This window comes from Sus scrofa, chromosome 7 (genome assembly GCF_054392235.1).
Source record: "Sus scrofa isolate SSC_HxYL_T2T_F1_AM1 chromosome 7, Sscrofa_HxYL_maternal_Yorkshire_Landrace_v2.0, whole genome shotgun sequence".
In the NCBI taxonomy this organism is placed as follows: domain Eukaryota; kingdom Metazoa; phylum Chordata; class Mammalia; order Artiodactyla; family Suidae; genus Sus; species Sus scrofa.
In genome coordinates this window covers 103,996,481-104,010,102 of record NC_139389.1, presented here as the reverse complement: position 1 = coordinate 104,010,102, position 13,622 = coordinate 103,996,481, and the positions used below count along the sequence as shown (strand labels likewise).

At 54.5% G+C, this 13,622-nt stretch overlaps 2 protein-coding genes across 8 annotated transcripts in view; both read right to left on the bottom strand.

Moving 5' to 3' along the window:
- GALNT16 (polypeptide N-acetylgalactosaminyltransferase 16) overlaps nucleotides 1-2,288 on the bottom strand; it is a 112,170-nt gene extending 109,882 nt beyond the window's left edge. For 4 of the 6 annotated variants that reach the window (XR_014809078.1, XR_014809076.1, NM_001244918.1 and 1 more), the window contains 1 exon segment: nucleotides 1,981-2,288. Coding sequence is in view for 2 of the 6 variants with exons in the window: in NM_001244918.1 (NP_001231847.1) it covers nucleotides 1,981-2,157 (177 nt within the window). In the remaining 4 variants the exon portion in view is untranslated. 6 annotated transcript variants of the gene reach the window in all.
- Nucleotides 2,289-3,349: 1,061 nt separating this feature from the next.
- EXD2 (exonuclease 3'-5' domain containing 2) overlaps nucleotides 3,350-13,622 on the bottom strand; it is an 80,533-nt gene continuing 70,260 nt past the window's right edge. Inside the window, exon 10 of one of the 2 annotated variants that reach the window (XM_084969551.1) lies at nucleotides 3,350-4,784. The gene's annotated coding sequence lies outside the window, so the exon portion shown is untranslated. The remainder of the gene's footprint in view (nucleotides 4,785-13,622) is intronic. The other variant, XR_014811021.1, reaches the window with a different exon arrangement.

The following is a 13,622-nucleotide window of genomic DNA, read 5'->3' as shown; positions in this document are numbered from 1 at the left end:
TCCACTAGTATCCCCAACACCCCCACCACCACCCACACACACCCCCCAATCCCAGGCTTTCATCATTTCGCAGGTCTGAATGGTCTTCCGGGATTCTGAAACCGAAGCACCTGTGAGGAGACCAGCCGCGGGCTCCTGAGCTGCAGTTTCCCGGTGCTCCTGCCTTCCATTCCCCCTCCTCCCTCCCCTCCTCCCCCTCTTCCAGCTCAGACCCTCCTCCATCACGTCACCACAGAGAAGGACAGAACATCTGGCCAGCCTGCCTCTCCCCTGCCATTCCAAGCCCGCCTACCCTGGCCCAGAGCTGCCCCTCTCAGAGAGTAAGAACCAGGCAGCTCAGTTGGGAAGAGTCCCCGCTGTGGACCCTCCCTTAGGGTCCCAGGCCACAGCCCTAGTGCCCAGTTCCGACTCTAATCTGTCTGATGTGTCTCTAACCCAGCACTCCAGGATCTTTACAGAGGAGGCTTTTTCTTCATCAGCCTTTCTGTCCAAACATCCACAAGTGCTTTGGAAACAGTGCCCTAGTGGCAGGAACCCTCAGCCTAGAAGGAAACACTCCACCGTAATAAGGCTGCCCCCAGAGACCTCAGGGATCTGGGAAGCTGGGGGGGGGGGGTGTCGAGCTGGGGAAAACTCCCCTGCAAACCCCAAGGTCTCCTCAGGCAAAGCCTGGAAATACGATTCTTTGGCAGAGGATTTTTACTTCTTTCTGGGTGGGTAACAAGACACGGAAGCTGCCGCAAGATGGGAATATGAGAGCACTTCCACACACACAACGCCCCGACAGACACACTATATTCCTGGAGCTAAGCTGCCTTGGTACAAATAGCTCAGATTCTGCTCCACACCAGCCTTCGGCCCTCCTGACTCTGCGCCTCTCCAGGAGCTCCCACCGCCCTCCCGCCCCAGGCCCAGATCTTCCAGAATGGCCACCCGGCTCCACTCTCCCACTCTCAGCCCCTTTGCTCTCCTTCCTCCTGGCTAGACTGTCCTCGCCCAGCAATTCGTCCCGGCTGTCGCCCAAGAGTCTCGCCCACCGCTCGCCTGCAGCCCTGCAGCTGAAGAACGCGGCCCGCCTGGAGCGAGCCTCTTGCGGGTCCCGGAGCCTCCCGTCTCAACAGGTGCCCCAGCCACACGAGCTGCTTGCTACCTGGGCGGAGGCCGAGACAAGTACGCGCTGGCCCAGGTCCCCAGAGCGCCTGGAGGGCGCTCCCGCCCTTGCCCCTCCGCGGAGGCCCCCCCACCCCGCTTGCCCTGCCGACTTGGTTTCCCGGCTCGCATTGACGTCGCGGGGCCCATCTCGTGAGAGGCTATCTCCGAACCTGGGCGCAGACGCTGCTGGTTCACTCGTCGTGATGGACTGGTGTGGGGGTGGGGGACGTGTACTGGACAACAGCTTTTCGCGACCCTGACATCCCCAATAGCGGGGAGTCCTCCGTGCCAAAGAAGCAAACTCAAGTTTACCCGGGCTGAAAAGGGAGCTCAAAGTCCAGCACAGCCCCTAGTGACCCAGCCTCACCCCGCGTCCCCGCCACACATCTTTTGCCCCCAGGAGGCTAGAGAGGGGGTGCGCGTGGCCACCTACGCGCTCAGCACCCAGCGGTTTCCACTGCCGGCTGTCTGCGCTCAAGGTTCAGCTGCCTTCCAGGGCGGGGGGACGCACCGGCAGCCCCCGGCCCAGGCGGCGCAGTGTTGAGAAAGCGGCCACGTTCCCAGTCGTGCGCGGACGCCGGGCCCACCAAACTTGCAGCACTTTCTCCCAGCCCCCACTCGCTGTCACCCTCCCTCCATCCTTGCGCCCTGGCCCCGCTAGCCCGAGAGCGGTTGCCATAACAACGGACAGGAATGCTCCAACATATACAATGCTGGCGGGGCGCGGCGGGCACGCAGCCCCTGGCCCGGCCCCGCGCCCTCTGCAGCCGCGCGGGGCTAGGAAGCGCGCCTCCGTTGCCGGCCGCCCCGCGCACAGCGCGTACTCACAATGAGCGGGATGGTGCGGTCCTCGCGGAGCTGCTCCGGCCTCCTGCCGGCCCTCTGCAAGCCCCGGCCGCCGGAGGATGCTGCGTGGGCTCGGTTGTCCTGCCATAAGTAGTAGAAAGTGCCCAGGATCCAGGCTACCGTCAGGATGGCGATGGCATTGGCTCGGATCTTCCTCATGGTGGGCGGGCGAGCGCCCCGAGTAGGGGCCCGGGCCGGCGTGCTCTTGGGGCCGGAAAGGGGGCACTCGCAGCCCCAGCTGTTTGTTTTCGCTCGCGCCGGGCTGCTCAGTCCTGCAGCGCAGAAAAAGGAGAGAGGTGGGGGTGGGGGGGTGATAGGGAGAGACAGGAGCGCGGAGCGATCCTCATGGTCCTAATGCCCTTCAGCCCCAGGCGCGCGCGTCCCCCGAGCGCCCATTCATTCGCGCGCAGAGCCCGCCCCGAACTCCAGCCCCCGCCGGCCGCGGGGCTGCTGCGCCCAGGGAGAGGAGTGCGGCTGGTGCGAAGCCGCGCGGGAGGAAGGCCGGGCGAGGCAGACGCCCGCGGCGGAATGGCGATGGGCCAGAGCCAGTCTCGGCTTCCACTGCTGGGCGGCCGAGCTCCCGGCGGCTGCCTCCGCGCGGCGCTGGTCGGTCCCGCCTACCTTCACCCACCCCCCGGACCCAGCGGCCTTGAGTCACCGACCGGAGATGCGCGACCCCGGCCCGGGCCCGCGCCGCGGAGCCGCGGTCCTGGACTGCGCTCTGAACTGCGCTCTGGAGCGAGGTTTAAGGTGTGTTCGGCGAGTCCTTGGGAAGGGGCGGCTGGGCGGGAGTAGAGTCTAGAGTTTGCACTGGAATCCTCCGCAGCCTAGGATTCCGAGCTGCCAGAGGGCCCGCCCCGAGGAGGGATTGGAAGCTGGTGCACTTGACATTCGAAGAGAGCGAAGGGGAAGCGGCGCTGCTTCAGAGCCAGTGAACGGAGAATAGGGTACCGTCACCCCACCTCTTTCACTGGCCGGGAGCTCCCAGCTTTCGTGATGCCTCCCTGTACCCTGCCTCGTTGTCCCCTGAACAACGCTGGGGTTTTATCATCAGGAAGAAGGGAGACCAGAGGGGCCGGAAGATTCGCCCAAGATCACACGACTAATTAGTGGGCAGAGCCCAGTCTAGAAGCCACCTCTCTGTCTGACACTTTCCACAAAGTGCAAAACACGGGAGTGAGAGACACAAACACAGAAATCATTGAGATTCGGTCCCATCCCTGGTGGCATTGAGAATCTGATGTTAACTACTGACATCCCAGGCGGAACTACCCCTGTTCCAGGAGACCTGCACAGGGTCGGGCACAGAGCAGATACTCAGTGAACAGATGTTAAATAAACCAAGCAGGGGTCACAGAGGAAGACATAATGTATTGCAAGGGTGTCTTAGGGGAAGGCTTCTCACAGAAGGTGGATAAATCCTTTGAATAGATTCTTAAGAGGCTGGCAAGGCGAGGACAGGGCAGGGTGTCAGCTGCCTGAACAGCCTGAGCAAAGGTCCAGAGGATGAAAGCACTTGATGTTTTCAAGGAAGAGAGCTACCTGGCATTACTGGGGCCTGGGGTGCTGGGAAGTTCTTGGTGGGAATTGAGATTGGCCAGTCTGGGCGAGTCTGGACTCAGGAGGACTTTGAAGGTGAGGAGCATGGTTGTCAGGGAGTTTGCATCTTGCTGGTGCCCCTGGACACTGGTTCATGTGGGTCCTGGCCTCTAAATGAAGCTGCCTCGAGAATCAGGCAAATGGTGAAATCACAGTTCATGTTTTCCCCTGACCGCCCCCATCAGCATCACTCATTTCCCTGGTTCCCCAGCCCGCAGGACTGAAGCATGTAATAGATGCTCAATGCATTTCTGTTAGAAGGAAGTGAAATGAAGAAAGGAAACCCTAATGGGTTTTTTGCTGCAGAAAGGTCATCGTTGTGACTGTAATACCCTTTCCTTACTCAGAAGACTAACCACTAGGACACCCCAAATGACCCCACCAAGACTGTGACCCTGGGAGTCCCTGCTGTGGTGCAGTGGGCTAAGAATCTGGCTGCAATGGAGTTCCCATCGTGGCTCAATGGTTAACGAATCTGACTAGGAACCATGAGGTTTTGGGTTTGACCCCTGGCCTTGCTCAGTGGGTTAAGGATCCGATGTTGCTGTGAGCTGTGGTGTAGGTCGCAGATGCAGCTCTGATCCCTTGTTGCTGTGCCTCTGGCGTAGGCCAGCAGCTACAGCCCCAATTAGACCCCTAGCCTGGGAACCTCCATATGCCACAGGAGCGGCCCCAGAAAAGGCAAAAAAAAAAAAAAATCTGGCTGCAATGGCTACGGTCACTGCAGAAGTGGGGGTTTGAGTCTCAGCTGGGCATGGTGGGTTAAAAGGATCTGGTTGCTGCAGATGTGGCTTGGATTCAATCCCTAGCCCAGGAACTTCCACATACCATGGGTGTGGCCATAAAATTTAAAAAAATAATAATAAAAGAATGTGATCCTAGAAAGAAGGGGGCACAGAAGAAAGACTCACAAAAAGGTCTGCAAGAGGAGCTGGGACTCTGAGGCATGAGCTGTGTGGCAATCAGGAACAGTCGGAGATGCTGGCCAGCCTTGCTCTCCCAGTCTCCCTTGCTTGGGAAGTTTAATCAGACTGCAGTAGGGGCCAGGGTTCATTTCCATAGATGGAGAAAACCGCGGTCAAGTCATTGCCTGGTTTCTGCAGGAATCATGGAGTAGACCCAGTGGTTCTGTCCTCTGTGGAAAGCCAGAAAGACCTTGGTCCTTAGGAATCAGGCACCACAGGTATCTGCAGACAATGAGAAAATGTAAGGGAACCCCTCTCCTTGCATCCGCACCTACAGACAAGCTCTCAGCTCAGCCAGGTGGAAAGACCTGGAGAATGACCCTTGGTTGCTATGGGCTGCTCCCCTCATCCCAGTCTGCATGTCTGGTTGCTTTTGGTCTTGAGAGAACCAGGTGAAAGGATGTGGTACCAGAGGCATAACATCAACGCCTAGTGAGAGGCTCCAAACTCACCCCTAGGCATGGGGGATGAAACTGGACCCTGCTAAACGGAAATCAGACTGATGGGTTTCTTTTTCTTTTTCTTTTTTTGCTTTTTAGGGCCACAGTCATGGCATACGGAGGTTCCCAGGCTAGGGGTCTGAACAGAGCTACAGCTGCCAGCCACAGCCACGCCAGATCTAAGCCTTGTCTGCAACTTACACCAGAACTTATGGCAACGCCGAATCCTTGACCCACTGAGCAAGGCCAGGGATTGAACCCGCATCCTCACGGATACCAGTCAGATTTGTTTCCGCTGTGCCACAGCAGGAACTCCTACTATGCTCGTTTGACCCAGAGAAATCTGATACAGAGAATGAGCCATGGGTCTCAAACCACAGGCACACTGGAAGAGTTGGGACCTCACAGCTGCCACGTCGGGGACGGCCCATGGTCATTCTTCCAGACCCTAATCCCAAATAGGTGCAGAGCTGGGCCCCAGCCCTCCCCGAAATGGAGTCCAGTCTTCAGAGATGACTGTGGGCATTGCTCCCTCTCTGGTCCTAGGAATGATTCCAGCAGACCCCAGACCCATAGAATCAAAGTGACACCTAAGAGACTTAGTGTTGCCGAACATACTGAACTTTGAAACCAACAAGAGTGATAATAATAGCTACAGTTCACTGAGTACCTAACAGGTGCCAGCTGCTGTGCCGGCATTTCACAAGCATTTTCTCTAAAGCCCTGAAACCTGCAGATGAGGACGCTGAGGCTCAGCGAAGCCCTCAGGTGCCAACAGGCACACAACTGGTGGGTCAGGGACTGGGTTCAAACCCATATTCCATGCTAGTGTCTGGGTAGCCGTGCCAGGCCTCTGGAGTCACAAGGCAGTCTGCAGGGTGGTCAGAAGTCCTCTATGCAGGAACCTCACTTCCCCCTCTGGGCCTCCCTGTTCTTTTGTTTTTGTTCTGTTTGGCCTTTTAGGGCCACACCTGTGGCATATGGAGATTCTCGGGCTAGGGGTCGCATCGGAGCTTTAGGCCTACACCACAGCCACAGCAACTGGGGATCCGAGCTGTGTCTGTGACCTACACCACAGCTCACGGCAATGCTGGATCCCTAACCCACTGAGTGAGGCCAGGGATTGAACCCACATCCTCATGGATACTAGTCGTGTTCATTACCCCTGAGCCACAATGGGAACTCCCATTTTCTTTTCTGTAAAAGGAGGGATGCAGAGACATGACCTTCAAGGTCGCGCCAGCTGTGCCACTTTGGACTTCCAGTTCCTTAGGCCTTGTCTCCCCTGTGGCATCGCTCTCCTTAAAACTGCTGAGGCTGGCACTCAGGTAAGCTGGGCAAAGGGCCAAGGGGCCTTGGTGCTCCCGGAGGCCCCAGGGAACTGTCTGCCCCTGAGCATTTGATGTGGGGACTTGGCGTGGGGGGCGGGGTGGGGAACAGAGGGGAGAAAGGGCATGGCTCTGTGTGGGGCCCTAGCTCTGGTGCTGGACAGCCTGAACTCAGAAATTGGTCCCATCACCGAGTGGCCTGGGCGAATTCTTACTCCCTGTCCCGGCCTGTTTCTTCAGCTGTAAAATGGGGCAGGGACAGCCCCTCGGCAGTGTTAGGAAAGGAAAGATGAAATGAAGCAAATAAAATCCAGCGCTTGGTAACCACCCCCGCTCCCCCGGAGGCCTGCTCACAGGGACACTGAGACACTGGGTAAGGGGTGCTCCTGAAGGGCCTGTGGGGCCTGGGCAGGGGACTGTCCAGCAGGGCTGTGAAGGAGAACGGACCCCGGACAGACCTCCTCAGCCACACCCAGCATCCAGCAAGGATGACTGTCTTGCCCCGCAGGGGGGTGGCTGCCCCTTCCAGAGCTTCTGTTCTGTGGGGTGGGGGCAGGGCGAGCCCCAGCAGTGTGGGGCCCCAGCCTCTGCTGGGTATCGTTTTGCCGGGATGCCCATTACCCCTGAGACTCTGGCTCATCTCAGAAGCCTCTTGCCCCATCTGCAGCTGCAGCAGGGGTGTGGAAGGTGCGTGAGAACTGATGAGACCCCCAGGACTGCTCTAATCAGGAAAAGAGGCAGGGGTGCTAAGCAGAATGTATGTTACTACGAAACAGGCACAGTGAACACACACAATCTCGGCATACTCACGACGACCCTGTGAGGAAGGCTCGGCCACCTCCACCACCCAGCTGAAAAGACCAATCCCTGCAGAGGTCACCCAGCCATCAAGCGGCACATGTGCTACCTCCCGTCAGCTGTCCCCACTTGGTGCACCAGCATATCTAAGGAACAGTTATTTATAAGTTAGGTTTCTAGGGAGTTCCCGTTGTGGCTCAGCGGGTTACGAGCCCGACTAGTGTCTGCGGAGAGGCAGGTTTGATCCCTGGCCTCACTCACCTCAGTGGGTTAAAGAGGGGCGTTGCCGTGAGCTGTCGTATAGGTCACAGATGCAGCTCGGATCCTGTGTTGCCATGCCTGTCAATTCGACCCCTAGCCTGGGAACTTCCATATGCCATGGGAGCAACCCTAAAAAGAAAGAGAAAAAGTTATGTTTCTACAAATCATTATAGATCAAGGAGAGGAACAGGCTCTTTGAAAGGAGCTTGAGAAGTCTTTTCTTCATCAGTCATCATGCTTCTGTTTGTCTGAGAACTCTGGCTTTTTCTATCAGTTTCTGCCCTGAAGTGTAAGCTCTGTGAGGCCAGGGGGTCTTTATGTTTTGTTCACCCCATCTCCCCAGTGCTTAGAACAGCGCGTGGTATATAGTGGCACAGAGTACATGCTCATTGAGTATTTGTTGCTGGGAGGAAGGAGGGAAGAAGAGGAGAGGGTGCTCTGTGCAACCTGCACTTTTTTTTTTTTTTTTTTTGTCTTTTTGCCATTTCTTGGGCCGCTTCCATGGCACGTGGAGGTTCCCAGGCTAAGGGTCTAATTGGAACCATAGCCACCGGCCTACACCACAGCCACAGCAACACGGGATCCGATCCGCGTCTGCAACCTACACCACAGCTCACGGCAACGCCGGAGCCTTAACCCACTGAGCAAGGCCAGGGATCAAACCTGCAACCTCATGGTTCCTAGTCAGACTCGTTAACCACTGCGCCATGACGGGAACTCCAACCTGCACTTTTTAAGTCAAGCACCTTCGTGACGGTGCAGGTCTAGAACTTAGAGAGGACACGACTCTTCTGGGTCCATGTGGGCTGGTGTAGGGAGTAACCCCTGTTCCTTTGCAGTGCTGCTTCTGCAGGAGCAGCTGGCTCCCTGACCCCTAGTCACAGCGCCAGGTGCCAAATCCCGCTGCCCCAAATGAGGGGGTGAGGAAGTCCTCTGTGGTCCCATCAGAAGATAGAGGGGGAATGACCCTGATCTTGGTGAATAACTGCAGGGCTACAAATATTATTACTGATCATGAAATGAGCCAGCTGCTACGTTTGGGAATAAGGATTGCAGAGTCTGAGGACTAATTAGAAATGTGTCAAATGCTTTTTCATAACAGCAAGGAATTCCTGCAAAAGAGAAATGCACAAATAAAGCCAGCTGGTCAGCAAAACTGATCCCAGAGGCAAAGCCCTTTGCAAGGCCTCCCTGACCTCATCTCGCTGCCTTCTTTTCCCTTGCCCTCCTCCATGACCTCTGCAGAGTTGAGTGGCAGAGGTCCCCAGAGCAGACCAGATGGCCCAATGTATCAAGCCCGCGCCTGCTACATGCCTGACTCTTGGCCTTGAATGGGAGTCCCTCTAAGCAGGGCCTGGCAGCCTTGTTTTGTGTGTCATCAGTTTCTAGCACAGCATCATGGCAGCACTCACTAAGTAGCTGTGCAATGAGGAAATGAACGAATAAATATCTAGGGCAGCAAGCTGCTGCTACTCCCCATTCTGTCCCATTAAAATACCACCTAGCCCACTCAGACGGCAAGCCAATGCTGTTTGCCCATTACGGTGATATTTCCAATCGCTTCCTTCCCTTGCCTTCTTGAATGCTTACTGTGCCAGGCACGTCTAGGTTCCAGGGATATAAAAATGAACAAAACCCGAATGCAGCTTCCGAGGAGCCCAGGAACTGATAATGGGGAAACAGGCATAAATGGTCGCAGCGTGGTAGACCCCTACACAAGCCCAAGGGGGGCTTCAGGACCAGAAAGAGGTCATCTGAGAGCTGAGTCTTAGAGGATAAGCATGTTCGGCAAGATGTGGAAGGACCTTCTGCGCAGAGGAAGAAGCAAACACAGGAATGAATGTGTGGAAGCAAATGGGAGCACAGGTACCAGTCAGTGGTCAGTGGACGTGGGGTAGGGAGTGGGGATGGTAACAAGGTTAGAGCAGTAGGCATGGCCCAGGCAACAGACCTCTGGCACGCTTTGGTAAGAGTTGGACTTAGTCTGGTAAGCCATGGGGAACCAGCCAAGATTTTGTAACAGGGAGTGACATGATCCGTTACACATTTTAGGGAAGAGGCTGGAGACTAATGGCAGGGGATGACAAGGACTTGGCAATAGTCCGAGCAAACAACACCGTGGGTCTGGATTAGGGCAGAAACACTGGAGCGGAAGAGAAAGAGGGTAGCCTCAAAGGGTTTGGTGATCAGTAGAAGGCAAAGGTGAGAGAAGCAAGATTTTTTTTTTTTTTTTTTTTTTGGTCTTTGTGTCTTTCTAGGGTGGCACCTGTGGCCTAGTGAGGTTCCCAGGCCAGGGGTCCAATTGGAGCTGTATCGACCAGCCTACACCAGAGCCACAGCAATGCGGGATCCGAGCCACGTCTGTGACCTACACCATAGCTCACGGCAAGGCTGGATCCTTAACCTGCTGAGCGAGGCCCAGGGTTGAACCTGTGTCCTCATAGATGCTAGTCGGGTTCGTTAACCACTGAGCCACGATGGGAACTCCCTGAGAGAAGTGATTTGAGACTAGCCTGTAAATTTCAGGCATAGGGGACAAGTGCTTTGGTGTTAGATAACCACTAAGTGCAATGGGGAACACAGGAGGAGAAGCAGGTTTGGGAGACATGTTCAGCTGAACTTGAGCTGTCTGTGGTCCAACCAGGACGGTAGCTATAAATCCAGGTCTGCTGCTCAGGAAGAGCAGAAGAGGCCAGGCAGGCGGAGAGGAGAAAAACCAGAACACAACTGGGGCAAAGACATAGCTGGGTGGCTGCCCACGTGTACCCAGTACCCAGGCATGGGAGAGATGCCAGGTGCATCAGAGATCAGGATTTCTGGATCCCTCGTGTGAAGACGAAGAGACAAAACTGGCTTTATTTTCCTGCCTGTCAGATTCCCTGATTCAAGGCCCTGGACTCAGGCTCTTAGAAATACTCCTCTTTTTATCAAGGACCTCATCATCTGGAACACGTTAGGATGGACCTCTACACCTAGGGCTGGAAGAAAATTTGGCTCAGAAAGAGGTCAGATGCTAAGACCAGAGAGCATCTGAACTGAAAAGAGACCCCCGGTCCTGGTCCTGTATTTCCTTCTGTCTAATGGTGCCTATAATTGAAACCTCCATTTTCTTTGAGAAACGAAGTGGAAATTAAGGGAATGTTTCCAGGATTGGTATATATTTTGAAGCTCTCAGCAAGACTGAAAATTCCCATCCGTGTATTTTGAAGCGTAATTTCTACTCCCTTACCAGCCAACATAATTGAACAGGAGGAAAAAAGCTGTTCATGCAGGAGGTGTGTGGCATCAGAGCCACACTGCCTGGAAATTTACCATTTCAAAGCAACTGAGGGTTTTTACAACCAATGGTTACAGTCATACATGTCCCCTCTCACGGAAGGCACTCTCTGAAACCATCAAAAGGCCCATCAATCTGGCTTGGACACTGAAATTGTTCAGTGTCTGGAACTGATGTCAAAGCATGGAGAATTTTTAAAAATTATGTTGCTGTTTGGTCAGCACATAAATCCTGGGGTGTCTCGTCCTGGGAGGTGGTATAAACAGCTGGGGCTGCCAGTGCTCGTGCCAGTGGTGGCAGGGCTCCATGGGTGGCCTGGCCACGCATCGCTTCCACTCTCCCTTGGTGTCCCTGACCCCGGGTCCCAGCATAGAACATCCTCTCACTCTAGTCTGGGCTGGAGTTCCTCCCTCCTGCCCAAGCAAAAATGCCTGCCTCTGCCTCTGGCCCAGTGATGGCAGGTCCGAGGGGTACAAGCTCTTCAGCTGAGCGGGGATCTCGCACCGCCTCCCATGGCCTCTGCTGGGCTCGGCAGGAGAGTCAGACAATAAACTTTACAGGCTCACTGTTCCGTGTTCTTGCCAATGCCTGCGTGTGTGTGTGTGTGTGTGTGTGTGTGTGTGTGTGTGTGTGTGTGTTTGTGTGTGTGTGTGGAATTGGACTTCAGGTTTTTCCTGGAATTAATGATTTCCTTCCCCATATTTCTGACCACTGGAGGAAATTTCCAAATCCATGTCCACTCATTAGTCTTTCCATTTCTGAATCGCATATCTTCTTTTTTTTTTTAGGGCCGTGCCTGTGGCATATGGAGGTTCCCAGGCTAGGGGTTGAACTGGAGCTGCAGCTGCCAGCCTACATCGCAGCCACAGCAATGTCGGATCTAAGCTGCAACTGTGACCTAGGGGCTTGCAGCAATACCAGATCCTTAACCAACTGAGCGGGGCCAGGGAACAAACCCACATCCTCATGGATAGTAGTCAGGTTTTTAACCCGCTGAGCCACAACGGGAACTCCCTGAATTGCTTATCTTTACACAGGCTACTACCTAAAGATGGAGCACTCAGTCTTTTCTTGGGCAACTAGGATGATTAGGAGGTGGGAAACCTGGTTTTTGGTCCCAGGTGTGCCATGGGCTAGTTTGGTGACCCTGGACAAGTCATGTATCCGGACTCCTTTCTCATGTTTAAAATGAGAGCCTTGGTATAAAAGGACTTGGAAGGTCCTTTCTAGTGCTAGTGTTTCAGGGTTCTGTTATTTTAATTTTGTAAACCATTCCCTGTCCTAGCAAGAATTACTGGCAATAAACCAAGCTACAATTTTCTTTATTATCATTGGGTCCCCCAGCACATATTACACACACACATGTACTTTCAAACAAAATGTTCCGTTGCATCAAGAATCTGAAATTTTCCTGTGAGCTAAAGCCTAGAGCCTTTGTTCTGCAGAACAGAGTGCCTCATGGTCCCCTACTTTCTAACTTAAAAAAAAAAAAAAAATCTGAAGTTTTCCAGATTACAGCAGACCTAAAAAGGAGACATTGGAGGACTGTACAAGAAATTGTTACACCCAGGAGTTCCCGTCGTGGCTCAGTTGGTTAACGAATTGGACTAGGAACCATGAGGTTGCAGGTTCAATCCGTGGCCTTGCTTAGTGGGTTAAGGATCCAGCATTGCCGTGAGCTGTGGTGTAGGTTGCAGACACGGCTCGGATCCCACCTTGCTATGGCTCTGGCGTAGGCCGGCGGCTACAGCTCCGATTAGACCCCTAGACCCCTACAGTTCCGATTAGACCCCTCCATATGCCGAGGGAGAGGCCCTAGAAATGGCAAAAAGACAAAAAAAAAAAAAAAAAAAAAGCGAAATTGTTACACCCAGGGATTTCTCTGAGGAGGGAACCTGAACTGAAAGGAGGGGGAGACTTTCACTGCATATTCTTTTGAACCTTTTGAATTTTTTTTTGCCACATGCATTTATTACCTCTTCAATTTAAAAAAATTTTTTAAGAAAAGCTTTTTCCCTTTCCTTCTACCATAGGCCTGTCTGCAGCTCGGTCCCTGGTGGGGAGGAGCCCATGATGGGGCTGGCATCACATGCTGGAAGCCGCCCCTCAGCCCAGGCCCTCTGGCTGGGTTGGCCAACAGCCCATGGCTGCCCCACGTGCCTGGAGGGGGTCTGTGGCTGCCCACCACTGCTGGCTGCCCTTGCTGCTGGCACTCCTGCTGAGCTGTCAAGCTGGTATAGGGACTCTGTTTAAGGTGTTCCAGGAAGGGGCAGGCCCTGATGGCTCCAGCAGCCAGACAGGCAAAGGGGCCTAAGAGTTAAGCAAAGTCGAAAGTTCATCCAGCTTTCAATCCTCCAGATCTTGCCCTTCTCTTTCAAAGACAGAACATTTCCTGCTACTAATGTAACATGAAGACAGAAACATGAAAGAAAAAAAGAACAAAAGGCCCAGAGATGAGATGAGGCGGGAGAAAGGGCCTTGAAGGCTCCCTCTTCTCCCGGCCCCACCCCCACATGCCCGCCTCTGCTGGCAGAGCTGGGCTGTAGCATCTCTGGCAGGGTCCACGCCCCTGGTTTCCTCCCCCCAAGGCCCCGACCTGCGCCAGCTCCTCCTCAGCTTTCCTTCAGAACATCCAGCTCCCCCTAGCCTTAGCTCCTTTCTTTTACTCATTTATTTATTTATTTTGCTTTTTAGGGCCATACCCGCAGCCTATCTATGGAAGTTCCCAGGCTAGGGGTGAAATCGAAGCTGCAGCTGCCAGCCTACACCACAGCCACAGCAACACCAGATCTGAGCCATGTCTGTGACCTACACCATAGCTCACGACGCCAGATCCTTAACCCACTGAGCGAGGCCAGGGATCAAACCGTCCCCATGGATACTAGTCCGGTTCATTACTGCTGAGCCACAACGGGAACTCCCCACCTCCTTTTCTGATTCTCACTTTTGATGGGTG